The 26,978-nt window shown below is 45.4% G+C and overlaps 1 protein-coding gene across 1 annotated transcript in view; it reads left to right on the top strand.

Annotated features, from left to right (window-relative positions):
• LOC135234615 (phosphatidylinositol 3,4,5-trisphosphate-dependent Rac exchanger 1 protein-like) overlaps positions 1 to 26,978 on the top strand; it is a 113,630-nt gene that overhangs the window by 48,906 nt on the left and 37,746 nt on the right. Inside the window, exons 9-16 of the mRNA XM_064299398.1 lie at positions 6,405 to 6,554; positions 10,815 to 10,962; positions 16,252 to 16,352; positions 18,593 to 18,696; positions 19,333 to 19,382; positions 21,152 to 21,227; positions 21,998 to 22,070; positions 24,896 to 25,038. Coding sequence (XP_064155468.1) covers positions 6,405 to 6,554; positions 10,815 to 10,962; positions 16,252 to 16,352; positions 18,593 to 18,696; positions 19,333 to 19,382; positions 21,152 to 21,227; positions 21,998 to 22,070; positions 24,896 to 25,038 — 845 coding nt within the window. The remainder of the gene's footprint in view (positions 1 to 6,404; positions 6,555 to 10,814; positions 10,963 to 16,251; positions 16,353 to 18,592; positions 18,697 to 19,332; positions 19,383 to 21,151; positions 21,228 to 21,997; positions 22,071 to 24,895; positions 25,039 to 26,978) is intronic.

Raw genomic sequence — 26,978 nt, 5'->3', positions numbered from 1 at the left:
AAATTCTTGTGGGATTGGCGATGCCAAATTTAAAAAAGTAATCTAAAGTAATCAGATTACATTGCTTGGATTGAGTAATCCATTAGATTACATTACTGAGTATAATGTTAATGAGGTCATTGGTAATATGCAACGGAGTGTATTTTAAAAGTAACCTGCTCCATACTAGAATGAAAGTGTTGCTTTCAAATCCTAAAGTGGTTCCAGGTTTGGCACCAGTAATATAATTTACTAAATGTGTATCTTATCTGTGATTTCCTAATACATACTGAAAACGTTTCAGTCAGAAACGGTTTGGTATTGATCATTGGACATACCAGACTGGAATAGCACAGAAAACCAAAATATTTTCTTTTATTTTTAAGACAAAGTTATGGATTTGACTCTTGGCCATTGGTCTGTCTTGGTCGTAATTCAATTACTTCGCTGGGGGAAGGAAAGAGAAGATAGCCACATTTTTCCCTCTAACAAACGCTGGGTTTTTTTGTTGTTTCATTGAAAGCAGACCTGTTTGTTATATCGTACTGTATTTTCCTGCGAGCCTTTCTTTTAGCTCCCCCGTCTGATTTCCCAAATCCCATCGGTTCTCTTTCTTTGCGGAACACAGCCTCTTCACCTTTGCTTTAAGTCGCGCCTCCTGTAACTCGATTTGTTAATACGAATCTCGCTCTGCGGAGTGCTCCGGGGGGCGTCCAATTTTGGCAGGGGCGCCGTAGGAAATGCAATTTTGTTTGATTGATTGATCAATTCATTCTTTCACTGCAGCGCTCTGTCACGCGATTCTCAGCCTGCGGTCGTCAAGGGAGATGGGAGGGCTAATGGCAGCGGCTGGTGTGTGTTGTGGGGGTGGTGTGTTATTCAACGAGACCCCTTAGATTTTAAATTTTTTTGTATCCTTTTTAACCAGGTGTATTTGTCTCCAGTAGCTTGGTGATGCACACTGAGATCTGAACATTTTTTTTCTGGGTGAGACGGAGCCAAGAAGTCCGTTCAGCTCGATTCAGTTGTCACTGTCACAAAGACAGGAAATTTGGGAAAAAACTGGGCCTGAACGCCCCCAAAAAAAACAGGAAGTGAGGAGGAAAAAAGGAGGAAATCTTGGGAGGAGCCTGGAAACAGAGGGAAGCCCATCCTCTGCTGGCTGGCCTGGTCTCATTCGCCATGGTTGGGCTTAATGGTAACAGGGAGATAACGGAATCTTTCAGAGTAAAATAGTTAAAGTTGCACATTCTAGCCCAATAGGACTGCTTAAGCAACAAAGTGTATATTAAGCAGTCATAATACTAAAAATAACATGTAAAACAATTACAAACACTGAATGCATAGTGCAACAAATCTTTTGGCATTGAATAATGCATGTTAAAGGAACAGTGTTCGTGGGGATTAAAGCATGAACAAACCCCCCTGTGACCTCTTTCACCAATATTTGCGGTGTGCTGTGACTGGCAGCTGCCTGTTTACGAGGAGGGATGCGACGGGGCCGGGGAAGGAAGTGGCATCTCTGCGCCGCTCGTCAGCGTTCTGTCGCCATGGCGACGCTGGCAGAGCCGAGACGGGCACACAAACACGCTGCCACCCCGCAGAACAACCGCAGAGACAAACATCTCGTCTCGCTGGCTTTCTTACAAAACAGAGCGTTGTCAGGCTCAGTGTTTTTCACCACAAGTAGCTTTTAAAATGTGAGTGTTGGGTTTTTGCTAGAATTTTCTTTATGTTTCATAAATATGAATACAGCCAAATTGTGAAAATTGAGAACAGTCTTGCAGATTTAATGGCTTAAATATGCCTATTTTATTTAGTATAGTTTACTTGAGATAAAATTATTTGCAGAGCAACAATTTACTTTGAATAAGGAAGTTACATTTGCTGTATGCAGATACATTTCCTTTCATGATATCTCCCTGAATATGATTAATTTTTACCCCCAGTAATGAGTCATTTAGGGAAGTGACCTTGGCCATGAAAATAAGTAAGGTCGGAACATATTGGTAACAAATTCCCAGAATCAAATCAGTTATCTTGATCTTAAATCAATCAGTTACGCAACTTCCACTTTAAAGTTTTAAAATTATATTCCAAGTTTATGTGTTTATGTGTTTATGTTTTATTGCATAAAAGGAACATTGAGTCTGGGAAAAAAAAAGAGAATGTTGGTGGCAGTACGGTGCAGTTTCAAGTTGGTGCTCTCTGTACAGAGACAGGGAGGGCTCGTCCTGCGTTTGATGTACCAAGCTCTCTCCGAGCTGACTTCAGCGCCCGGAAGGGTTGAGGTGAGCGCTTGGCATGTGCCACCGCACTCACTTCCTGCGTTTCGCAGGGCCGCGTTAGCGAGCCTCTCCCGCGTGCCGCCGGCTTCGACACGTGACCTTCACGAGCCGCCCGAACCGCCGTCACGTGTACACTCCTGGGCAAAGAAAAGAAATGGGCCAAGCCCAAAATGGCAAGATATTAAGCTTTTAATGGTCTTAACAACAAATCATTGGTCAGAAAATTTGCAAGAATTAAACAAATGCTGAAAATGAAAATAAGATATCCAGACTCTGATGATGTTGATAGGTCACGGACATCAGGAAGTAATGGCATGCAAATTATATGCAGCCAAATACAAAACATGACTCTTTTATTTGACATTATGTGAATTTGTCTACTGTAGAAGTGAATTTCCCTGTTTCTAGCTTTTCCCCAAACAGTTCACTGCAGCAAAAGTAAACGAGCAAATGGTGGCACAGGAGGTCTCAGGAGTGCATTTGTTTAATTCTTGCTAATTTTGTGACCAATGATTTGTTGTTAAGACCAATAAAAGCTTAATATTTTGCCATTTTCTTTGCCCAGGAGTGTACTCTTTGGTGGATTTTGGTGTTCTCGTCAGAAAAAGCCACATAGATAAAAACAAGATGCTTTTTTTCAGCTGTGTTTTTTTTTAACCCCCTGCGTGACATCCAGCGTTGGTACGGGAGCGGCCTTCTTAAATGTGATTATGAAAGATGCGTGGGGGAGAATTACGATAGCGTGACTGGGTTAGTGCGACCTGTTAAAAGGACGAAGGGAATTCTAAAAATACCCCATTCAGCCCGTCTGGGTCTGCGTGGAGCTGACACGCTCAATCGGAGCCCGATCTCGAGCGTTTGCCTAACGCGTGAGGAACTGAATGTCCTTTGGTGGCGCCTTTGTACCGGAGCCCCTCTGCAGAACCTGTCTTTTGTTTAGCGGGATGGCGCTTAATGAGCTATTTTCACACAACGTCCTGTTCTTCTATATTGGGGAAGTAATTTATCATTAATAACCGTACTTATTTATTAGCTTTAGCCTCAGATTATCCTTTATTAGCTGTAGCCTTAAGCTTGTAATTTATTAGCTTTAGCCTCAGCTTCTACTTTGTTAGCGTTAGCCTCCGTTTCATCTTTATTAGCTTTACCCTCGGCCTGTGCTTTATTAGCTTTGGCCCCAGCCTGTACTTTAATAGCTTTAGCCACAGTTTAAACTTTATCAGCCTTAGTCTCAGTTTATCTTTTATTAGCGTTAGCTCACCCCGCAGTGCTCATCATAACCTCCAGTTTGGAGAGTTCAGGCAAGCACATGATGTCAGACCCCCCATCTGATCACGACGCGGTTCGCAAGCTGGTCTTACGCAGACGTGAGTCAGAGGAAGAGGAAGACGCGTCATCTGCAGCTCAACAGGTGGACCCGCAGGCGCCCGGCCACCTGCAGGGGCTGCTGGCGTGCGATGAGACACTTTAATCCCAGCCAGCCGAAACCCTCCAATAACTGGGGCAACGCTAACGCCAATCGCACGTTGCCCTGCAGAGCTGCCAATCACAGAAGGTGCTGGTAGAGTCTGGATATGATACCAGAGCGTACAGTGAAATTAGGCTGGGCTCCAGCAACCCAGGGTTCCTTAGCTAACGCCTTCCCAGCCGCTCGCCCGGGTGTCTATTGAGTGAGAAACGTGCCTCTCCTCCAATCAGTGCTAACTGCTGTTCTGTAGTGTGCACTATGACCATTTTGCTAACACTTCCTGCATGTCTGGAGGAGTCATTTGTGAGACTATTCTAATTGGAAACTCCTTATTTGGAGCAAAAAAGGCTAAAAATACACATTTCCAAATACGTAAGTCCACCTCAGTCCTATTTCTTCTTACAGTGACTGTAAGAAGACCATTTCTTCTTACAGTTTACTACATTTCACTTTGAAATCTGCAGGGAATGGAGCATCAAATTACTTTATCTGTTTTTCTTCATCTTTGTTCAGTTGCATATGTTACTGATGATCAGAGCAGCTTCAATAATAAGGTCTTAGAGAACATTGGTAGAAATAAGCTCTACCCATCTCTCTCTCTCTCTCTCTCTATGTCTCTCTCTCTCAGACACAGAGATGGTTTTGCTTTGTAATGATATTTTCTTTGCAGAAGGCATAGCCGCCTGTTTCTCCAGCAGTTTAGCGCATTAGCCAGACACTGAAGGAAAGTGACCTGAACTCACCCTGTCTGTGTTTTAAGAGACACCAAGGATTGGCCCTTACTTTAGTGGATGGTGTGGCCTGTTGTTATACTGAAATGGAGTGAAATGGATGTTTTGTCTGTTTCCAGACTGTATTCCGTGACTGGACAGAATTTGTGGTGTGTTTGTGTAGGTTAGGCACATTAATTGAGAGCTTTTGACTTGCAGCCTTCTAAAATAAAGTACATGTAGGTATAATTTAGCGATGTTAGCTCGAGAACGTTCAGATCCCATATCACAGCATTGCTTTGGATGATACAAATATAGAATTCAAATATGCTGTTTTCATTATCTGACCGAAATGTCATTGGAAAAACATACCAGCCGTGTGATTGTCCCTGTCATCAATCAAGTGGTGATAGAGGCCAAGATGTGATTCAGTTATCCTGAATCAAATGATTAAATCAGTCTGATGAGCTTTGTCTGTGACTCTAATGAAATGGAGTGAAGCTTTTGTTTGACAGTAAAATGAATGGGCAGTCTAGTGTAAGTTGCTTTCTGAAGCTTTTGTGATCCCCTTAAATTAATGAGTGAATTTTATTTTGTTTTCATGTCACACCTGAAATAAAATGTGAATATGGTCGGCCCAAAGCCCGTCCATCTGTATACCCCACAAAGTCTACTGTCGGTTCTGTTAACTCATCTATTCCACAGTCTGCTCATACATACAGCCCAGCGTACTTCACAAGGCTCCTACCCCATGTCTCCTGTAATGGCTGGGGTTGGGGCAAATTAGTTTACTCCCAGAAAATATCTAATAGCTCTATTGTGAACCTGTTCACATCCCTTATGAACTTTATAACCCCAAACCCTGGTAGCATAGCCCAATTCAGGGAAAACACAGGCTTGATAGAGCTTGGCGTAAGTATAAAAACCCATACTTCTTAGAGCTTTTGTCTTACCTATAACTCCCCCTAAAGCCCTACCAGCTGATTCAGTGAGCACCACAGTGCCTTTTAAAAAGCTCATGTGTCCATCTAAGTAGAAACCAATATATTTATAAGAGCTTGTGTAATTCAAGTGTTTATCCCCAAAACTAAACTGAAACCTACTTATGGACCGTGATAGAATTTCTAAAATGCGTTGTTTGCAGTTTCTTGTCATTTATAGATATTTGCCTCTTTTTACACAAATCACTCGCAACTGGTAGCATCTTTTGTAGATTTTCCTGAGTCTCTGCCAGTAAAATGATGTCATCCGCATACAGGAGGGCACTCACCTCTTCACCAAACCTCACAACACATTCTAGCTGTTTGATAGACTCAACAAGATCATTGGTGTAGAGAGGATTTCACCCTGCTTAACCCCCAATGGCATTGTAAACCAGCTAGTAATAAAATTATTTAGGCTAACACTAGCCTCTGTAGTTGTTTTCCAGCCAACACATTTATTTTCTCAAAGAAAAGCCATTAGTCTCTCATTGAGCATTAAAGAGAATAACTTATATACTGTGCTCAATATACTAAGTCCTCTTTAATTTATGGATACTCTTGTGTTGGATTTTGCTTTAGGGCTGATGATAGATCTATACCAGAGGGAGGGTAATCTACTTTTTAAATAGGCGATATAGAATGTTCAACAGCTTAGGAGATCTTAAAACCTCATTAGGTAGCTCTTCAATGGCAGATGCTTTTCCTAATTTAGCTTTTTAGCTGCCTGCCATCTAGTGTTAAAATGAGGTACTGCATTTCTTTTGAGGGAGCTGATGTGAGTGACTGTGTGAGAGAGGTGTTGATGTTTCTAATACCGCTTGTCCTTTGCCAGATATGCTACAAACCAAGATGCCTGGCCGCGAACATTTTTTGACATCTATGTCTGTGCCATGTTAGATCTGCGCTTTATATATAGGCAGTTGACAGAAGGGTGCACTATGTCCGTTCTCAACCCATCCCTGTCCCCCTTTCGCAGCTGATTACCACAGCAATAACTACACGGTGACCAACGGCTGGAAAATCCACAACACGGCCAAGAACAAGTGGTTCGTGTGCATGGCGAGGAACGCCGACGACAAGCAGAAGTGGCTGGACGCCATCCTGAAGGAGAGAGAGCAGAGAGAGAGTGAGTGACTCTCCTTCTTATCTTATTTTTAAAAATGTTCTTAAAATACAATTTTGCATGTTCACAACCTGGGCATATCACTGACGGAGTGAGTGAGTGAGTGAGTCATTCAGTGAGTCGGTCAGTCACCGTAAGTCACTTCTTTCATTTTTTTCCTGTTTAACTGGCCCTTAAATGTCGTTCAGACGCTCCTATGTGGATTCATTTTTAAATTTTATTTCAGCTGCACATTTTACTGTCATTTACATGGCAACTGGGGCCCTGATCACAACACACACGCTTGATTGATGGATTACCCTGCCGAGAGCAGTTATTCCTTAGTGTCCTGCAGAAACCCAATCTCATGTCAGTAAGGGAAAGAACAATTTACCAGTGTGGCGTCATGCTTTACTCTCATGGACTTGTGACAGGATGTGCTCTGTCCTTATCTCTGATGAAGGAGTTTATATTACAGGGCTGGCGGAACATAATGTAAGGAATTCATAATTTATTGAAATTAAAGAATCGGGGCTGGAAATGAAATCAAAGCAATGTGTCCGTTAAAGAGGCAAGGACAGAGCACAGTCAGGGCTTCATCCAAGCCCAGGTTTAGCAGAAATTAGTCTATTTGTGAGCTTTGGCAGGCTCAGTGTCTAAAAATTTGTAATGTGTTTTCCTAGAGCACACTTACGTGTAACAATATAATCCAAACAGGTGTCTGCGTTAACCAGACCATGTGCGGACACTGATGTAATTTCTTTCCAAAGCCGCCAAACTGCTATTTATATATATTTATATAGTGACTGCTATTTCTCAGCGCTTCAGGCAAAACATATGGTAGGATAACCTGTAGCTGAACCTAGTGGACGTAAAATACCATTTATATTTTATATATTTAAATTAAGGTGAATGTAATCAAATTTTTAATAGGTAAGTATGCAAGATTATTTGGTTATGATGTTTTATTAGAAGTATGATTGTCGAAGCAGTCGCAGCCCATTTTAGATAATGATTGTTTTGAATAGATTATACCTGTCATGGAATATTGGGACCAGCTTTATTTGAAGTAAATACTGAAAGATACGGACAGCCTCGGTAGAAGCGAAGCAGGCTTGGCTTCCAGCTGTTTTGAGGAGGGTTGCTTCCCTCTCCAGGGAGCAGGAAAGGAGAAAAGACAGCAGGTTTTTATCGGAGAGCTCTTTCAAATAACAAACCGCGGCGCGCCAAAAACGGATCATTGACCACCCCGGGTCCCGAAATTAGACCGGGGGTCTCACCGAGAAAGCGCCCCGATCGCGTTTGGCGCAGTTTGTGCAAAGACCTGATGCTCTGGCTGCTTCTATAAAAACGTGCTAAAACTCTCACTGGAGTCATTACATTACATTACATTACAGGCATTTAGCAGACGCTCTTATCCAGAGCGATGTACAACAAGTGCATCAGTTCAGAGTGCAGAGGTGCAGAAAAACACACACTAGAGCGAAGTAAAGAGTCAGCACTCGTAGAGCGGTTTCAGAGGAATTGAAAATGGCGGACTGTACTGGCTTCTGCATTTATACGCTGTGATAACGCTCTGCATCTGAGTGGTGGTGCAAGGGCTCAGTATGCCGTGTTACGTAAAGTCAGACTGCTTCGTATTTTTGAGGCAATGTTTTTTAATTATTTAAAAAAGGTAGGGCGGATGCTTTCCGATTCGTTTGAAAACACGCATGCGAAACCTGGGGGACGTAGTTTCCTGTGTTGAGGTGGCCTGCCCAGCTTCCTCAGGGACGGTTTCAGGTTCCTTCTGAAAAAGTGTCGTGCAGAGGAACGGCCTTTTCGTGTTCGCGTTCATAAAAGTAAATGGATTTAGGGATCCTGTGGAGTCAGAGAGTCTGGAGGCCCTCGCAGTGAGCTGACTCCTGTTTGTCTGACGAGTGCAGATAGATTGGCTCGCGGTCGAGGCTTTCCTGGGGCTAATATTTTCCCAAAGGCTTTTATGCATTGAAGCATTTGTAGACCATGAAAACAGGAAATGAATTGTCAAGTCATTAGGAGTCTTAATAGCAGTGGCCATGTATCACCTCTCACCCTTAAAATAAAAAAATCAGCTTCTACGGAGGTCGCGCAGGACAAAAACAAACGCATGCTCCAGGTACCCGCTTAACTGAAGGCCACAGCAGGCAGGCAGCTGCAGGTCGGGGCCTTGCCGGGGCTGCGTCAGGCCGTGACCTGCGGACCCGGGGACGCGGGCGGGCTGGCCCAAACGGTCTATTCGAGGAAGGGTTGATTGTTTCTCTGGGCCTGTGTTCTTTCGGAGAAAGAGTCTAGACCGCGTCACGGTGCTAAAAATGAGGTTTATTTCTCCGGGACCTCAGGTCTCCGTTGTTTAGACTGGCGTCGCTGAGGGTTCCCTTCGCCGCATGCCCGGCTGGGGGCAAGTCATGCCCATCGATACAGTTTCTTGGCAGGAAGCTGGACGGGACTTTCGACCTGGTTTGTTCTTCTCGATTCCTGTCCTGGGGTGCGGGATCAGGGGAATATTGATTTAATGTCCCTCAGTGGCGAGACCAGGTGCGGAAGGCGTGTATTTTATTGTCACACAAGACTGTATGTGTGTGTGTGCGTGAAGGAGAATGTCATTACCAAGCATGCAGTGTTGCATTTGCTTTAAGTGCTAGTCTTTCAAACAGAGCCAAACAGCTATGCTCCCCCCCCCACAACAACCCCCATGGGTCATTAACCCCCCACCCCTGACAATTGGGGTGCAATTTAGGCAAAAGTAATTCATGTTGTTGAGGGGCTCCAAAAAGTCTCATGAAAAATGACTTGGAGAGACGCCAAGGAGCTCTACAAGAAACGTGCGCTTGTGAGAATGTTGGACTCTGGGTAAACTTTGGGTCACCATTTCGCCTTTGTGTTGCCAGTAAAGCTTTGACCAGGGCCTAGCTGGTGAGGTTACAGCAGCAAAGAGTGTTTTTCTCGTGTAAAAGTGAGACCGGTTGAAGTGCCATTAGCTTTTAGCAAAAAGGTGTGAGGACAGGATAAAGGATAAATTCTAGTGAATCTTCAGGACAATACAGGCATTGACTGCTCACTATGAGTCAGATGTACCTGCTGTAAAAGAGGATGTGATGGTAAAATTCAGGTTCTTTTTGGGAGGAGGGGTTATTTTTCTTGGTACGTTTTTATTGTTTTCATAGAAGTTTTGTCAGGTTTTCCCAGAGCAAAGGGAATTCATGTTTTTCAGTTAATTATCAACATTGTTATTAACTGGTCAGACTCAAAGCTAGGAGTGTGACAGCCTTCATGCCATGGAATTACCCTGATATCCCCACAAACTGGCAGTCTGTTACTTGAGAAAGTACCCACATCACAGCTAACATGTTTATAGTTTACAACTGTGAGAAAAAAAATACCCAAACTTAAGGTTCACATCGGATTAAAACAACAGGTGTCTATGTGTTTTTATTACAGAGGACAAATATTTCTTCACCAAAAGAGCAAATGAAGAACACATTGGGTGAAGAGTGAATTCAGAGCAAGCTACGGACAGTTTTTTCTATGTCATTAAAGACACTGTATCAGCAAGGAGACATTGACAGGAGAGCAGCAGCCTCTGACTGTCTAGCTCTACCTACGCTGCTTCCAGTACAGTTAATGAGTAAATGCGTACATCAGTGCTTTAGCACATTAAAACACATTTAAAGTAGGCACCACTGTTTTTTTGTTTATTTATGTTTGTGCCTTGGAAACTTGCTTCCCTTGAAAAGGGAAAAAACTGATTTAAGATCAACCCTGCTATGCAGTTGTAGAGTGGGAGGTGTTTTTTTGTAAAGTGTGGCTTTATTACAGAGTAACTGTGGCCATTTTTTTCCTTCTGTGGTTTCAGCAGAGGCAATCTTGAATAAAGATGTTGAAAAGGCAAAATTGCATATGCTACTTCTTGGTCAATACCCAGCCATGTTGACCCTGAGGATCTTCTGTATTCTGAAATATGTAAAAATTTAGAAAATAAATAAGAGCAAATAAAATAAATAGAATTTTGTATTTGAATGTACTAGTATTTAAGGCTAGATTTTAATGTGGGTCACACAATATTTTCGCTCATTTATTGGACCATGGACTCCAGACTGTATGTTTTGGGGAAGGAAGCACAAAGCAAGTGAAGAGAGTGCTGGTTTCACACAGAACATGTTCTTTGCGGATGAATCTGAAGTGTCTCATTGGAAGCCACGCCTGTCTGTGTCTTTGAGCCACGCCCCTTGCTGTTCTGACGAGGGGTCCCCTTGTTTCGCACAGGCCTGAAGCTGGGCATGGAGCGGGACGCCTACGTGATGATCGCGGAGAAAGGGGAGAAGCTCTACCACATGATGATGAGCAAGAGCCGTCACATGATCAAGGACCGACGCAGGAAGCTCAGCATCGTGCCCAAGTGCTTCCTGGGAAAGTGAGTGTCTTTGGGAAAGGGGCGGAGCCACAGGTTTGGCAGTTCTGGGGAGAGGGTGGGACCTCTTAGAATGACATTTTTAGGAGCAAACATCAATAACATGCTTTTCTGTTGCACCAATTTTTTCAATTACATCCTTATGGTTAGTCAAATAAAATTTTGAGCCAGCTTTATTGTAGTTAAAGTCATCAGTGAGCTGGGTGACAACTTACAATATATGCAAAAGAATTAGCAAATAAAAGTCTTTGTATGACCCCTTACCATGTACATTGTATCAAGACCAATCAGTAATTTACTGGAGAAGACTTTCTGTTACAAGATTTCTCTAGATTCTGTTATGCTGTTTGTGTTCTGTGTCGCTGTTTTTTTCATGTGACTTTCATTTTCCACAAGGAATAATTTTAATAATGACATTTTTTATTTCCCCTCTGAAGCTTACCAGTCCAGCGCTTTGTGACAGTGCAAGTATGCAAATGCTATGCCACAATTTCTCAGAAAGTCTTTAATTCCAAGCTCTGACAGAAAATGCAGACATTTTCTGTAATTTGCCCCATTTTTTTTTTTACAATTTGACGGTTTTTACTTGGAGCAGTTGTTTAACTGGGAATGTGTTAACATTGCCCTGGAGTGAAATCAATTGTAGTACCCCCTGGACATTATTGTTTTTTGTTGGCTGAGCAGACGATCCAGGGCAATTTATTTCAGTCAAGGCATGAAGTTTTTGTTTTTTTTCCTGTTTGTTTATGGGGCTTTGATTGGCCATGAATCATATAACTCAATTAGTCATGAAGCCAATGCCGAGACTATGAAGATGGTGAAGCTGTTTGTTTTCTTACCGCGGTTCTAGTTTTTTTTTAATGTTCTCACATCCCCAGTTTCCGGAAGTCGTCTGATTGGCCTGACAGATTGTCCCTGAGGGTTCTGTCTGTCTGTCCAGTGGGCAGACTGCGCGGTCGGAACAGAATTTTCCAGTGTGTGCCGCGTCACATGTTCCGAAGTCAACCGCGGTTAAAATCGGCCTCTTCTGCCAGCTCCGCCTCCTAAGCGTACTCATTTTAAAGAGGAGCCTGAGGGCGATCGTAATGTTTAACTCAACCCACGCGATAACGTGACCATCAATCTTCTGACCACACAAAACCCTTCTCATCGATTGGTCTAATGAGTTTTGTGAAATATTGTCTATCCCACACTGACAGATCTGAAAGATAACTTCATTAATACAGTGTCTGATTTCACGCTGTCTAAAAGCAATGAAGCACTCTTGGACTGGGGGTAATTGTACCAGTCGCTGTCTCTACCTGTCAGGCCACATGTAACGGACCAGTGCCATTTCCAGAACATTCTGTCATTCATGCGGCCAATGAAGAGGAGTAAACACTTGGCTTTTCTCTCAATCCCAAGGAACACTTTTTTGTTTCATTTGCTATAATGTTTGTTATGTAAACTTTTAATATCAGTGTTTTGAAATTAAATGGGAACATAAAGCTTGACATTAAATGAGAACGTCAAGCTTGGTGATTCAAAATGAATTTGATCACAAACTGGAAGTGTGTTACCTTTTACATGCTGGCAAAAGGTTTCATTGTAAAATAGGCAAACAAACATGTTTACAGCTTTAAAAAATGTGAGAGTAATTACTCTTTAAAAAGAAAACATATTATGCCCTTATAAAATACAAAAGTGCCCAGTGTCAGCGGTGGTTTTCACGTCTGACGAAGGATTAAGTGAAGCGATTAATCTTCCAGAGCTGAGTCAGTATGCTGGTATGAGTTTTATTGGTCTCGCATACCTGAGACAGACCCTCTCGTCTGTGTCGCGAGCCCGTAATGCTTCCATCTGTTTGGGGCCTCGCGCACACGTGCCTGCGGTTGTTTTTCCTCTCCTCTTGTCCTAGAGCACATCCTCAGCGCTTCCAGGAACTGCTCTCTCAAGGCCGATGTTGAAACCATAGACGTTTCTTCGGCTCTCCTCCGTTCAGACTCCACCTTGATTGAATGAGAGGCCTCCTAATGCTGACGTCATGAGCTGAAGTGTCCTGCGTTGCCTTTTGTATTATCTTCAACTTAAAAGCAAGGGTATTTAAAATCAACCCAACCCTGTGTTGGCTCCCTAATTCAGCCCGCAGGAATTTTTACTCACAGATACCCCGCCCAAGCAATGGAGAGGGGTCAGGTGCGGTCGAGAGTCAGGTGCGGTCGAAATGAACGTCGTGTCAGGGGCAGTCTCTGGTTCAGCGTTGTAGGCCGCGGGCCGGGCCTAGCCGGAGGTTCATTTTCCGGAGCGTCTCCGTGATATTCATCTCCGGGGAAGCATTTTTTCCGTGGCTGCGTCGTACCTCTGGAAGGCACTGTGCGTGCTTTCCCTCGATGCCTGCTCCTGATGTCTCCAACAGCTCGGGACGTTTTTTAACCTGTGTCAAAAATAAATAACAAAGGGCAATCCAAGTTTCTTAAGCTTTGGGAGAATTGATTTTGAGTGCGTCAGTCAAATGATGGATTTTTTTCTCTTTCCCCGAAGCCAGACAACTTAAGCCGCAACTTAAAATTTAGGACGCCGCTGAAGGTCGTGCCAGAAATACACTGAGGCGTATTTTGACCGAAAGGTGGGAGTTTTGGTGGAAGGAGATACGCGGGGCCAGAAACTGATCAAATATGTACCCTTCTGTCCTCTCACCTCCTCGCCTCTCCCCGCGTCCATTCCCAGTTGGCTTTTTCGACGCCTCGTTGCGCTGTGTGGTTATCGCGCGCTGAATGTCTATGAGCCGCACGAGGGGAATTAATTATCTTTCCTTGATTGGCCGGACCCTGAGAGGTCTTTGTGGAAATTAACCAGGCTCTGTCCGTCGCTCGGGGTTGGCTGTGCACAGACAACTCCGCCTTTGAGTCCTCTGTTTTTATTGCCCTTGGTGAAAGTGAAAAGCGAGAGGAGGTCACGGTGAGCCGTGCTCATCTGAGGCGCAGGTAGCAAGTGGTCGTTAGCTGACGTTAGCTGCCTCTAAAATATGGTAAAATATTCCCCTTCTGACAAAAAACAGTCCAGGTGGCAGCAGATGGCTGAAGGTGGCTGGATGTCATGGAAAGGCACACATAAGCGCACACACGCAAGCACACACACGCACACACACACACACACACACATGCATGCAAAGACACACACACATAGACACATGCACACGCACGCATAGCAATGTACACATGGACACACATGCACGCACACGTGCGCAGATAGCATACTCGCTCCCTGGACTGTGATTGGTTGAGCATAGAAACAGCAGTGTAAAGATTTTCAGCCTTCCTTTCAGGATCGCGACGGGTAGTCTATAATCCCAACATTAGGCCAGTGTCCAATCTCCACCGGGAAAGAGACATAGCGACAGAGTGGGAAAACGGTTTGTCCTATTTCTGGATGAACCGAGTTACACAGCTCCTACTCCAAAATGGCGTTTGTTTCTTGGGCTGCAGTTAATCCTGGTGTGAGGGCAGGGGCTCCCTGTATTTCTAAATCCTGGGCTAACAGCTCAGCTCAACAGCTTTGGATTCCTGGGGGTTCTGTGCTCAGGTCATCTCCTGCTCGCTTGGCATCCCCCCCCTCCCCAAACAGAGATTGCGTCTGCCACCCCTCCCTTCCCTCCCTGGTCTGCGATCAGTTTCCCCCGGTTCAGTCTTGTACGGGGCTGCTAAAATCCCAGTGCCCAGTGTCAAACTCTACCAGAAGTCCTGTCTTCATTAGATACTGTGACTACGGCTGTCCTGCTTTTGCCTCCACGAGCAGCTTTCTGTTGGAAACCATAGGGCTTAACACAGCAAATATTCAGTGTAATATTGTGAAGCTTAAAAAGCAGGTTGTTTACTACTTTTTGAGTGCATTACGGCCACGGTTCGTTATTAATAACACCTTTTGATGTTATTCACTCTTATCTGCATGAAGCTGGTGCCAGAATCATCCTCTTCACCAATAGGATTGTTCACCTGGCACACCACTGTCAAAGGGCTAAAAATAAAAGACTTCATATTAAACACGAAATGCGTCACTATTTCCATCTGCCTTGTTAGCAGCTGGCTAAGTTGAGGCATCGGCTATATTCACTGAGTCCAGATCAGTGACATTGGAGCTTGCTAGCTTTGCGTCCCAAAATCTTTTCAGAAATCTGGTGGAAAAGAAGATTCTGGCAGCAGCATCTCGCTCGTTAATTATTTGGAAGCTCTTCACTGATTCTGCCTTCGGTGGTTTTCATTTCCAAATGTTCCCACGTTTCTTTTTTGAGACTGGAAAAATAAAACATTGTTTTTCCTTGGATTTTACCTTTGTTAAAGGGAGTGTAAATCTCTCTGAATTTCACTGAAAGCCAATTGTAGATTTTTCAGTGTGTGGGGTACTAGTGTAGATAACTCTATAATCATCTTTTATGTAAATATCACAGAAATAATATTTAGCAGTATTTACATTATCGCAGATATTATTTATATGATTATAATCCGGTTTAAAAAACCTGGCTCTCCTTGCGGAACACCTTTTATAAATCATTTTGTTAGCCTACAAAATGGTTGTTATGCTCTTGTGGCCATTAAACTGTCGCACGTACCAACAAAAATAAATAGAAAACATGCGACTCACAACGTGCACGCTGTGGGTGGCAAGCGTACGCAACGGCTCTGCGGGGAAATGGTGTCGTAGCGTGCCGTCTGGGTCATGCTAATTAAGACATGATTTGTGCTTCGAGGCACGAGCGGTTTCAGAAAGGGTTTCACGTTCATGTAGTTCTCTTTTATGACTGGCCGTGAGCTTGCCCTCTCTCACCTTCACATTGACAGACGCCCCCTTCCCTCCGGTTCCATTCGGCTCAGTGCATTTAACGACTGCATCCCCGCACTGGGATTCACAAAGCGGGGTCCCCCAGGAGTCCTCAAGGAACGTTTTTAAAAATTACCTCCTTATATACATGTTGTTTATTTAATTTTATTAATTGTTTGTTATTTGTGCCGTTTATACTTTTGGGTATAATAGTTTACACCTTAGTAGTATCATAATGATGGTTAAATACTGATATTGTACTCTGTATATGTATGTCTTTTATACATCTGTGATATAATTATGGTATGTCCAAAATGCAGTCCATATGTGCTTCCATGTACTCCGTGATTGGATGGATAGTCCTGCTCATCACTGCCTATCTCCCTATCTTTCCCTCCCTCCCTGCTTCTCTCCCTCATCACCCCTTTCCCTCCCTCTCTCTCTCTCTCTCTCTCTCTCTCTCTCTCTCTCTCTCTCTCTCTCTCTCTCTCCCCCCAGTGAGTTTGTGTCCTGGTTGATTGAGAGTGGTGAGATCAGTAAGCCAGACGAGGGAGTGAACCTGGGCCAGGCCCTGCTGGAAAACGGCATCATCCATCATGGTGAGACTCCGCCCCCTCCTCACTCTTTCCACTCACTCTCCCTGATCAGAAAGGTCAAAGGTCACAAAACCTTCTCATTGTGACATCATAGTAGAGACTGGATATGTATTTCTTGCGCCTGGAGCTTCTCCAAATAGGAGGGGCCTGGCTACAAAGAGGCATGGCCTAGCTCCAAATTTTAGGAGGGTTACACAAAGCTCCGCCCATTTGGAGCTAGGCCACTCCCCTTTGGATCTGGTCCTGGCACCTGTATATTCCCCCTTCTCATCCCAGGTCTGTCCCGGATTAGAAGGGGCACCAGCAGTACTACTGGCTTTGAGGGCAAAATTTGAGTATTCTGGCTATAGCCTTTACTCTGTGCCACGTCATCTATCTGCTCTTTTGTTTGAGAGACACTTATGGTCACACACACTTTTTTTCCCCCTCCCTTCTCTCCTCTCATCCCTCCTTTTTACTCTTTGGCTCTCTTTCTCTTGCTTTCGGTCCCCGAAAATGCCCACAGCTTATTTTCTTAACCAAATATGAGCCGTTTATAGTCTGAAAGGAAAGCGCTTCTGTTGCCTTCAGAGAAAACCATCACGTTTATGAGAGGAACATTCCGGCAGCGTCCCCTCAATCTTTCATCCTTTGGCTACCGATGATTCCAGCTCGCTCTCGCTTCAAGCGCTGTAAATGACCAAAAAAGTTCGGCAAATATTTTGGGAATAATTATTTTTGAAACGTCTGCAACCTGTTTTCAGCCTGTGTTTATTTGACATCTCCGGGGCGATGTTTCTTTCATGTCGCCAGCAGCGTATTATAAGCTGAGAAGGAAAAAAAATGCACTCGCCGCATCCTCTAAATTATTTATGCCCACAAACCGCACACCTCCGCAGTTTTCATGAACTTATTTGAGATTTTTTTGTTTGCACAAGACGATGAACGACGAAGAAGACTCCAAATTAAAATACCCGAGCCGTGAAGGGAAGAGGCTTCTGTCGGACGTGGAGCTCTCCTGAACGTGCGACAGACAGCTCAGTGGGGCTACACGCGTCAGCTGATACGCATAACGAGACTGGTTTCCCCCCAAAACGACCGCTTGGACAGCAGCTCAGAATGTTCCGGTATCTCTCTCAGACAGACAGTCAGATTTTTCGCTGACCTGCGCGTAGAACGGGCCACAGGTGGACCGGAGTCGTCACGACGATGCGTGAGAGAGGAAGTCACGACGAGACCAGAGAGGCACGTGGGGGGGGGGGAACATAAAATGAACGTGTCACTGCTCATTATGCCGCAGTGAGCGCCGACCCCTCAGCGTTTCGCACGCTGATCGAGGGGAGCCCCGCCCCTGCCCGCCGTTTCCCCCGCTCGCGAGGACGTCTCCCGGGTCACATCTGCGGGATGAAAAAATAAGCGGGTTTCTCGCTTTCCGGTCGGCCGTGACCACATGCGACCAGGTCACGCTTCACGGTTCATTATCGCAGAGCTCGGGGGATGTGGGACGCGTGGTTTTGGGTGGGGTGGGTGGTATGGGGTGGGGGGCATGGGTGGTTTAGGAATGTTTTGGAGGATTTTCGTGCCCTGGGAAGACACCACAGGGCAGTTGAAGGATAAAGCCGCGGAAGGGATGGAATCTTCGTTGGTTGCTTTAGCCTCTGTTCAGAACCAGTGTTGTTTTGTGGTGTACTTGCAGACTGGTGTTTTTTCCCCCTTAAGGAATATGTGGTGACATAAATCATAAGCATGCACTCATTAAATAGCAAATAACAATACATAGCGAGGAGAGGAAGATGTCAGTCATTAATTAACTTGAGTTTGAATCAGGTTTCTGGTTTTTATATTAAATGGTTGTTGAGTGCAAATTATTTTTTGTCAATAAGCTAGGACATAACTGTCATTTCTTTTTAATTTGCTGCTTTTCCAGAGTATAAATAATGTAGTATTGTTTTAGTGTGACTGTGCCAATTGCTAGATCAGGAATCATGCTGTTTGTGCTTTCTCCCACGTCGAGAAAAGCAAAATTGAAGTTCCTTAATAAAGAATGTTGTTGAGGACTGAAATATATATATTGAGCTGGGAATAAGCTGTATTAATTTCTGATCTTCCGGTCTTTCTGATCCATTTTGTTGGTTTCGGTGGCGGATCCGCGTTTCCTCACCGCTAACCTGCTGTCTCTAATTACCCATCTCTCCCTCTCTCTCCCCACCTCTCCCTCTCTCTCCCCATCTCTCCCTCTTTCTCTCAACCCGTCTCCGCGACAGTGTCCGACAAGCACCAGTTCAAGAACGAGCAGGTGCTGTACCGGTTCAGGTACGACGACGGAACTTACAAGGCGCGTAGCGAGATGGAGGACATCATGTCTAAGGTACCAGGTCACCCCCCCGCCCTCACTCCCAAACCCCTCACTAACCCATGAACCCTTCATAAGCACACTATAGCTGTATAATCTTGCCGTAGTGATCCTCAGTAAATGTGTTAACATACAGCAGTATGACAGTACTGTTCCCACCAGAAGTACCGGAAATGACTGCCTATTGGTCCAGCGTGAAACGTAGCTTGCCCAATCAGCTTTCTCTCTTGCTTCACTCGTTTTTTAAAATAATTGGTACCATTTCATTTTATCACAAAATCCTAACTGGGATTGGAAATTAGCCCTTTTAAGTTTTAGTGAAGTTAAATTCAGTTCTCCTCAAGAAATATCACAATAAAGACAAAGACGGGTTCGCCTAGAGGTTAATAGCTTGATTGGAGGGCACTGATAATCAGGCTGGGATGAATTAAATAGCGAGAGCGGTCTGACTAATCTGAGCTTAGTGAAACTTTTCAATAGAATCCCACCTGTGTGTTAGGCCACATCATCTAACCACTTGCCCTATTGGAGTCAGATGTGCGTATGTGACCCCGGGTGGTAGGAGCCGCGCTGGTTAGCGTTTAGCAGCTATAGAGGGCTGAGGCGTTACGTAAGGCTTGTGTAACGCACTGTGACTCTTTCTCCTTCCAGGGTGTCAGGCTGTACTGTCGCCTCCACAGCCTCTTCACTCCCGTTATCAAGTAAGTTTCAGCTCATTTCAAATAGGCTTTATTGGCATGACCACACATCAGCATAGTATTGGCAAAGCAATAGTTCACGCAGACTGTAAAACAGTGGCAGCTGTAGCAACTGTATGAACAATAATGTGAAAATTGATGTGTTTGGACATTTCAGAGTGAAGTGGGTGGGGGCCATGTTGACAAATTAAACGGCAGTGATAAAAAGCAATAACCATAAAGAGTACAGCATGGCCTCATTGTCTCTCTCTCACTCTCTCTCTGTCTCGCTCATGGTGTTCACATAAAGACGTAAATGAATGCGTGTATCATTAAAGATGTGCTGGAACTCGTGCCAAATTCCAGTTCAGATTCTGAAGGGTTTCGGTTTTGGTGTAAACAGCAGACCATTATTGCCAAGGCAATTATCGTGGACCTCATCTAAGAAGGATTTCAGTGAGATAATTACAGTAACGTGAACAATAAAACAACGGGTCATAATTAAAGTCGGCCGCAATGGGAATTAATTAGAGTATATTATGTATACAGTATTGTGTGTGTGTGGGGGCGGAGGGGTGAGATGATCTCTGATGCATCACGGTTATGTTTGGAAGCGTTATTAATTCTGCTCAGCTCTCTGGGTCTGCTGACTGAGAGACGGGGCGAGGACGTGCGATGCTTTTTTAAAGCCCGCGTGTTAATTAGGGCCCGGTCCGAATTCCCCAATACGCGCCCGAGCGACGGGGCGCTTTCTGCGGCAGCGGCCAGGAGAACCGAGAAAAGAAACCCGCCTTCCGTTCGATCGCGTTCGTCGACCGCGCGTCCTCCCCAGCTCTTCCTGTTTCGCTTTTTCCGTTCCGCTTCCCCCAGAAGTGTTCATTTTGAGGCGGGACCCCCCGGTCTCCTGTTCGCGCCGCGTTAAAATGGCAGAGCTTCGCAGCCCGGGTTCCTTCTCGTCCGAAAGCGAACTCGGCAGTTCGTCGTCTGCGCGGCGTAAAGACGCGATTGTCCCCGGCCTTCGAGACAGACAGAGCACAGAAGGGCGTGGCCGTGTCGCTGTGTGTTAAATGGCCAAAATTTACAGCTTGTGTTCCCCCTGGACAGGAATGAATTGGGAAGATAAACACACATGTACCGTAAAGACGTGATTCTTCCCAGTATTGGAGCATGAACCCTCCCAAAGGCCTGCTTACTTATGTCTGCACACCCTGTGGTCACCATGAGTTAAAATGGCCGACTTTTCCAGATGCGGTGTAATAGTGCTGCTCCGTCGCTCGGCTCTTCTTTAATCATACATTCGATTGGGCAGTTTGTAAATATGCTTACCTTCACCGTTTTTAAGGGAAGCTATCAGTAGCTAAAGGACTGGGGTTGGATTTGGTCTTCGGCCATAAGCGCGTAGAGCGCGTACGGTGCCACTTCAACACCATTTCAGAGTTTCGTTCCGCTTGTTCCCGGCAAATAGACTGATGAATAACAGACGCTTAATCTCAGATCCCGGCTGGAAAGAAATGAGACGAACGCGTAGCATCTGTAGTGTAAAAACACGACTGTCCCTGGCGGTCGATGATAAGATGGAAAATCATCAGCCGAAATGACGTTGCACCAGAGAGCAGACTTCCCGAAGGAGTTTTTCCGAAAAATCTCATTGACTTACTATGCATGTTTTAACACGCTTTACCCTCTGCTGGGTTAGAGGCCTCACGCGTACGCCTTAAAATAAACACCCCTGGGTTATAGATGCGCGTCTTTGACATCATTCATTATTTGCATTTTTTTTTTCTGGAATGCAGAGACAGAGACTACCATCTGAAAACGTTCAAGTCCGTGTTTCCAGCCAGCAAACTGGTGGACTGGTTAATTTCTCAGGTAAGTGTTCTGAATCTTGACCCTGCAACTGAGTGGAAAATTATGATCAAAATAAACTTAAAATCACTCTTTTTGTTATGAAATCCCCCCCCCCCCCACACTCTATGAGCATACAATATTAACTGTTGTGCTGGTATATGGTAATCTATCTGTCATTCACACCATTGCTAAGACATTATGTTTATAGTCTCCAAAGGTAAACACCAGCAGGTAACAGCTCATGGTTAATCCACACACCCAAACCTCATGGTTAATCCACACAACCAAACTCATGGTTAATCCACACACCCAAACCTCGTGGTTAATCCACACAACCAAACTCATGGGTAATCCACACAACCAAACTCATGGGTCATCCACACAACCAAACTCATGGTTCATCCACACAACCAAACTCATGGGTAATCCACACAACCAAACTCATGGTTAATCCACACAACCAAACTCATGGGTAATCCACACAACCAAACTCATGGTTAATCCACACACCCAAACCTCGTGGTTAATCCACACAACCAAACTCTTGGTTTATCCACACACCCAAGCTCATGGTTTATCCACACACCCAAGCTCATGGGTAATCCACCTATGGAATCTGATTGTTCTAAAAACCGAAACACCTCTCAGAAAACCATATTGTGAGCATGTGATTTTTTAATCATGTGACCATGTGAAATTGTGACCACGTGACCATGTAATCATGCGAGTGGCCATGTGATCATGTGTGTGACCGTTTGACCATGTGCTCTGTGCCGTTTCCCGAACCGCAGGGCGACTGTTCCACCCGTGAGGACGCTGTGACGCTGGGCGTGGAACTGTGCAACAGCGGCTTCATGCACCACGGTCAGCGAGCCGTTAAACGTCTGTCTGTCTGTCTGTCTGTCTGTCTGTTTGTTTGTCTGTCTGTCCGTCCGTCCGTGCATCTGTCTGTCTTTCTGTCTGTCTGCCCGTCCGTCCATGTGTCTGGATGATTCCAGTCTGGATATACAATATCAGCCGACTTCGTTTTTCAACATAATCACCATTAGTAGTGTTCCCTGTCCTACCTGTGATTCAACATGGTTGTCTGAAGTGAACCCAAAGCATCCTTTTAAGGGGCTCTTGGGCCTTGGGCGATCATGAAACAGGCAGTCCCCTTTGCTTTTTGAGTGAGAATCATTTGTCACTCCCTTCATGAGTACACTTTTATGGAATGAAATTGTGGCACCTGTAAGCACATTATGTGAATTTCTGGTTTGGTCCTGATATTTTTCTAGTCTGTCGTATGCTACTCTACTTGTCCTGTCGTGACTCTGTCTCACTTGCCAAAGGGAATTTAAATCTATCTGTGAAATCCCCATAAAACTCAGGTTGTAATAATTTTGAGCATTAAAGCCATTGCTTGCCAGCCGCTCCTCAACCTCCAAGCAGTAGTTCTCACCCACCCCTCACTGGTGTTGTTCTCTGAAACTCAGAGGCAATTTGCCTTAAAGTAAACTTTTAAACTATGCACATATAATTGCTGCTTGAAATTATACATATGTATTTGAAAATGAACCCTGAGGAAACAGTTTATTTGCCAATGCCAGACACACACACACACTCACACACTCACACACACACACACACACACTCTCACACACACACACACACACATACTCTCAAACACACACACACACACTCACACACTCACTCACTCACTCTCTCTTTCTTTCTGTCACCCTATGTCTCTCTCTCTCTAGCTTTCTGCTGGGGGGATTTAAGGGGAGAGATTTATTTTAAGACCGTTTCCCGGGGGTGAACTTTATCACAGAACAACAGTTTTAACTGCCTTTCGTACATGTTTCTCGCCGCCCGTCCTTTTGCCTAACAGCTGCAAGCAGCAGTCGCCGACGTGCTTAACCCAGCATGTGGGCGCTCGCTCGACACAAATCCACAGTGTACGCTGCGCTGTAGAGCTTATCGTGGTCTGCCCGCGCTCATGAATCATTTAGTTTTATGCATCGCTCGAGGCCCAGTGTCAATCTAACTACATCGTGGATCAACCTTCCTTCTGACTGACTCTCTGTAATATTTTGCATTCGGTTGTACAGCTCCCGTGATTCAGTTTGGTTATTAAAGGGTCTTTTTTTTTTGGGGATGGAGGGGTGGGGGGGCGGTTGTGTTAATTCAAAGTTCAAGGAGAAAATGCCTTGCAGTTTGATTGCATCTGTGTTGCAGTCAGTTCTAGTCTCGTATGATGCAATAGAATTGTTTGGCTTCCCTGTGCCAGTTAAAGCAGCACAGACGTTCCCGGGGACATATCTGATATGGCATTGGCAGCCGGTGCCCTTAGCTCCGGATCTTTCCGCCAGTCAGGAGCCTCTTACGGGGAGGCTCGGCTGCCGGGGCGCGGCGCCAAGACTGCCGACGTGAACCAGCTGGACGCTGCGCTCTCATTGGCCGCCCTCGAGCCCACCAGCCCCGGCAGGTCACGTGACCGTGCCACCCAGCCGCCCTCCCCCCGTCAGACGCGGGATTTAGGAGCGTAGCCGCGCTCTCTTGGGCTGGTCGGGAGCCACGCCCGCCCACCGCCGCGTTTCCGCTCGCCAGGGCCCCCGGGGCCTGCTTCTCGCCGGAGCGGGGTTTTTGGAGGGGGGCCGAGAGAGAAAGAACGGCCCGTTCTTTCAGAGCGCCTGCGAACAGCGCGCGGGGATAGGGCACAGCGCGGATAGGCACTGCACGCCGGCGGAATAGGGCCAGCAGCGCGTTTCCAGGCGCCAGCGCCGGGATAGGGCACAGCGCGCGGGAATAGGGCACAGCGCGCGGGAATAGGGCACAGCGCGGTTTCCCACCCCTCGGAGGGAAACGGGATTGCGTTGCTCCGGCTGTTTCTTCCCCCGGCGTTATTAAAGGCGGAGTTTACGCTGTGCCGTGTTTACGATAACGTGCCCACCGCTGTTTAACACGCCACACGCGTGCGGGGAAGCTGTCAACGTGCTCTGCATCTGGTGCCGCTTTATTTTCGCATTTTACATGCGGGTAGTTTCTGCTAATTGCTCTCTTGAGGAACGCGGACAGTCGTTCATACCCGCAGGGACATTTTCCTGGAGTACACGAAAGTGAAAAGAAGGACATTGTTGGCATTTAGCCTTAACTCTGACTCTGATTTAAATGCGAGTTCCTCACAGTTTGGTGGTTTGAGTGACAACACAAATATATTCACCGTAATTTACAAATGCATAATGAGGACAGGTCATTCAGCCCAGCTAGAATGTAAGAGCATAAGAATAAATAATGAGGAGAACAGGCCATTCAGCCCATCTTAACTCACCCTTTCCCTAAAAACGAGCTTATCCAGCACAGTGTCAGGCCTGCACTTGAGCACCTCATTGGTCTCTGGCTGTACCACATGACTGTTCTATGCTTTGACAAACTCTGTGTAAAGAAAAGCTTGTAGATATGGGTGGAATTTACCTTTCGCTCATTTCCATCTATTCCCTCTTGGCCCACTGACAGAACTGGATAAATCTGTTTCTGAGCACTCCTATCGACTTTGTCAAGAAAAAAGTGACACTTGTGTTTACTTGAGTCAGATTTTGGAACATCGTTTGTTTGAATCTAGGCCAGGCTGCGATTTGTTTCTTGGAAGTTGCGGGCTGAACTCTCTCCCTGGGTGCTCACTTTCCTCGTTCTGTCTCTCTCTCCAGTGCTGGAGAAGAGTGAATTCCGAGACGAGTCGCAGTTCTTCCGCTTCTACGCGGACGAGGAGACGGAGGGCACCGGCTCGAAGAACAAGCAGCTGCGGAACGACTTCAAGCTCATCGAGAACATCGTGGCCAAGTCCCTGCTGGTAAAGGCCAGATACACCACAGACATAATGATCGAGACACACACACACGCATACACAGGCACACACACACACACACACACACACTCTTTTCATAATCACAGAGACATCCGCACATGAAAATACGCACACGCACTCACACACACACACTCACAAGCACACGCAAGCACACACACGCACACACACACACGCATAAACAGGCACACACAGGCACACACACACACACACACACACTCTTTTCATAATCACAGAGACATGCGTGCATAAAAATACGCACACGCACTCACACACACACACTCACAAGCACACACACGCACACACACACACACACACACACACACACTCTTCACTGTGGCTATTTCAGGGTCCATTCTGGGATAGATGTCCTTATTTTAGCCGGCCCCTAGGTGCAGTGTTGTATGTCTAATTTGTTACATCCCCCATAATGAAGTTGTTTTTCTGCTCTTCCCCTTCCATGTCTTCCTTGACTTAAAAGGTTATTTAGAGGAAGGTGGAAAACCACAAGTTCTATTTTATCCCATTTTAATTGCTGTCTTTTTCTGTTTGTTACTTTTTGGAAGTGACTGGCTGTTTTTCACGATTTTTGGTGGTCCTGAATGGACACCGAGGTAGAAAAGCAAACGCACATCACAGTCTTTTCGTAGGTACTGCAGTTATAGGGGAATTCTAATGTGAAACAAAGAGAAACCCCACACTGTGCTTAAAAAACTACATACACAATGTGTGCAGGGTTTTCCGTCCTTCTGTACCTGAAAGCATACCGCCCTGTATTTAATAGGACACTATGTCCTGTACAATCCTCACGTTACCCTCCTGACTGTTAACGGGAGCATGGCATTCTGTTCTGGGACGGGTGGGTAAGGAGGTGGTGTACTGTAATGGGACGCCCAGCCCAGGGCATGAAACTATGAAACTCCACACACATTCATAAATACGTACGTAAACACACACACAAATATACAGCGATGCTAAAACCATAAATTAGCACGAAAAATACACTCTCAACATGAGCGCCGCGCCAGTCGGGTTTGGCCGGATGCAGCAATGCAGAAGACGCGCATGCGTGTTCATCTTAATTGCAAGGCTCGTACTCAAACCTGAGGTTATGCTGTGTGCCTCCCACGGAGCCAAAATGGCCACTTCTGTCCATCTCTCGAGTCGGAAACCATTACAGCTGACCAGCTGGCCCCGATCAGATGCTGAACTCGCATTCCTGTTTTGCAGTATTTATACATGGCTTTCCGATGATGCAGCATCACAAATGTCCTTTTGGGTGAAACCGCTGCTTCTGTGTGCGTCAGCTTTAACACTGGCACTAGGAGCAGGGAGCAGGACAAGAGATTATATGTGATGTACTGTATGTGTACGTGAAGCACACAGCAATTCAAGTGGATAATTAAAATAATAGTCACACTCACACTAGTGTCCTTACACACAGTCACACACTCACACTAGTGTTCATACACACAGTCACACACTCACACTAGTGTTCATACACACAGTCACACACTCACACCTAGTGTTCATACACACAGTCACACACTCACTCTAGTCTCCTTATTTACAGTCACACACTCACACTAGTGTTCATACACACAGTCACACACTCACACTAGTGTTCATACACACAGTCTCACACACTCACACTAGTGTTCATACACACAGTCACACACTCACACTAGTGTTCATACACACAGTCTCACACACACTATTGTTCATACACACAGTCACACACTCAGTGTAGTCTAGTTATTTGCAGTCACACACTCACTCCAGTGTCCTTATTTGCAGTCACATGCGTATTTAATACCGATCAGTCATTAAAAACATCTGCCACGAACAAGCAGTGCACGAAAACCAGACAGTCTCCTCCAGCCAATGTCTGAGGCGGGGAGAAAACATCCTTCATATTAGGAAGGGAA

Source organism: Anguilla rostrata, chromosome 11, assembly GCF_018555375.3.
Source record: "Anguilla rostrata isolate EN2019 chromosome 11, ASM1855537v3, whole genome shotgun sequence".
NCBI lineage: Eukaryota > Metazoa > Chordata > Actinopteri > Anguilliformes > Anguillidae > Anguilla > Anguilla rostrata.
The sequence above is the reverse complement of the archived record's forward strand: the minus strand, read 5'-3'. Positions and strand labels throughout refer to the sequence as shown.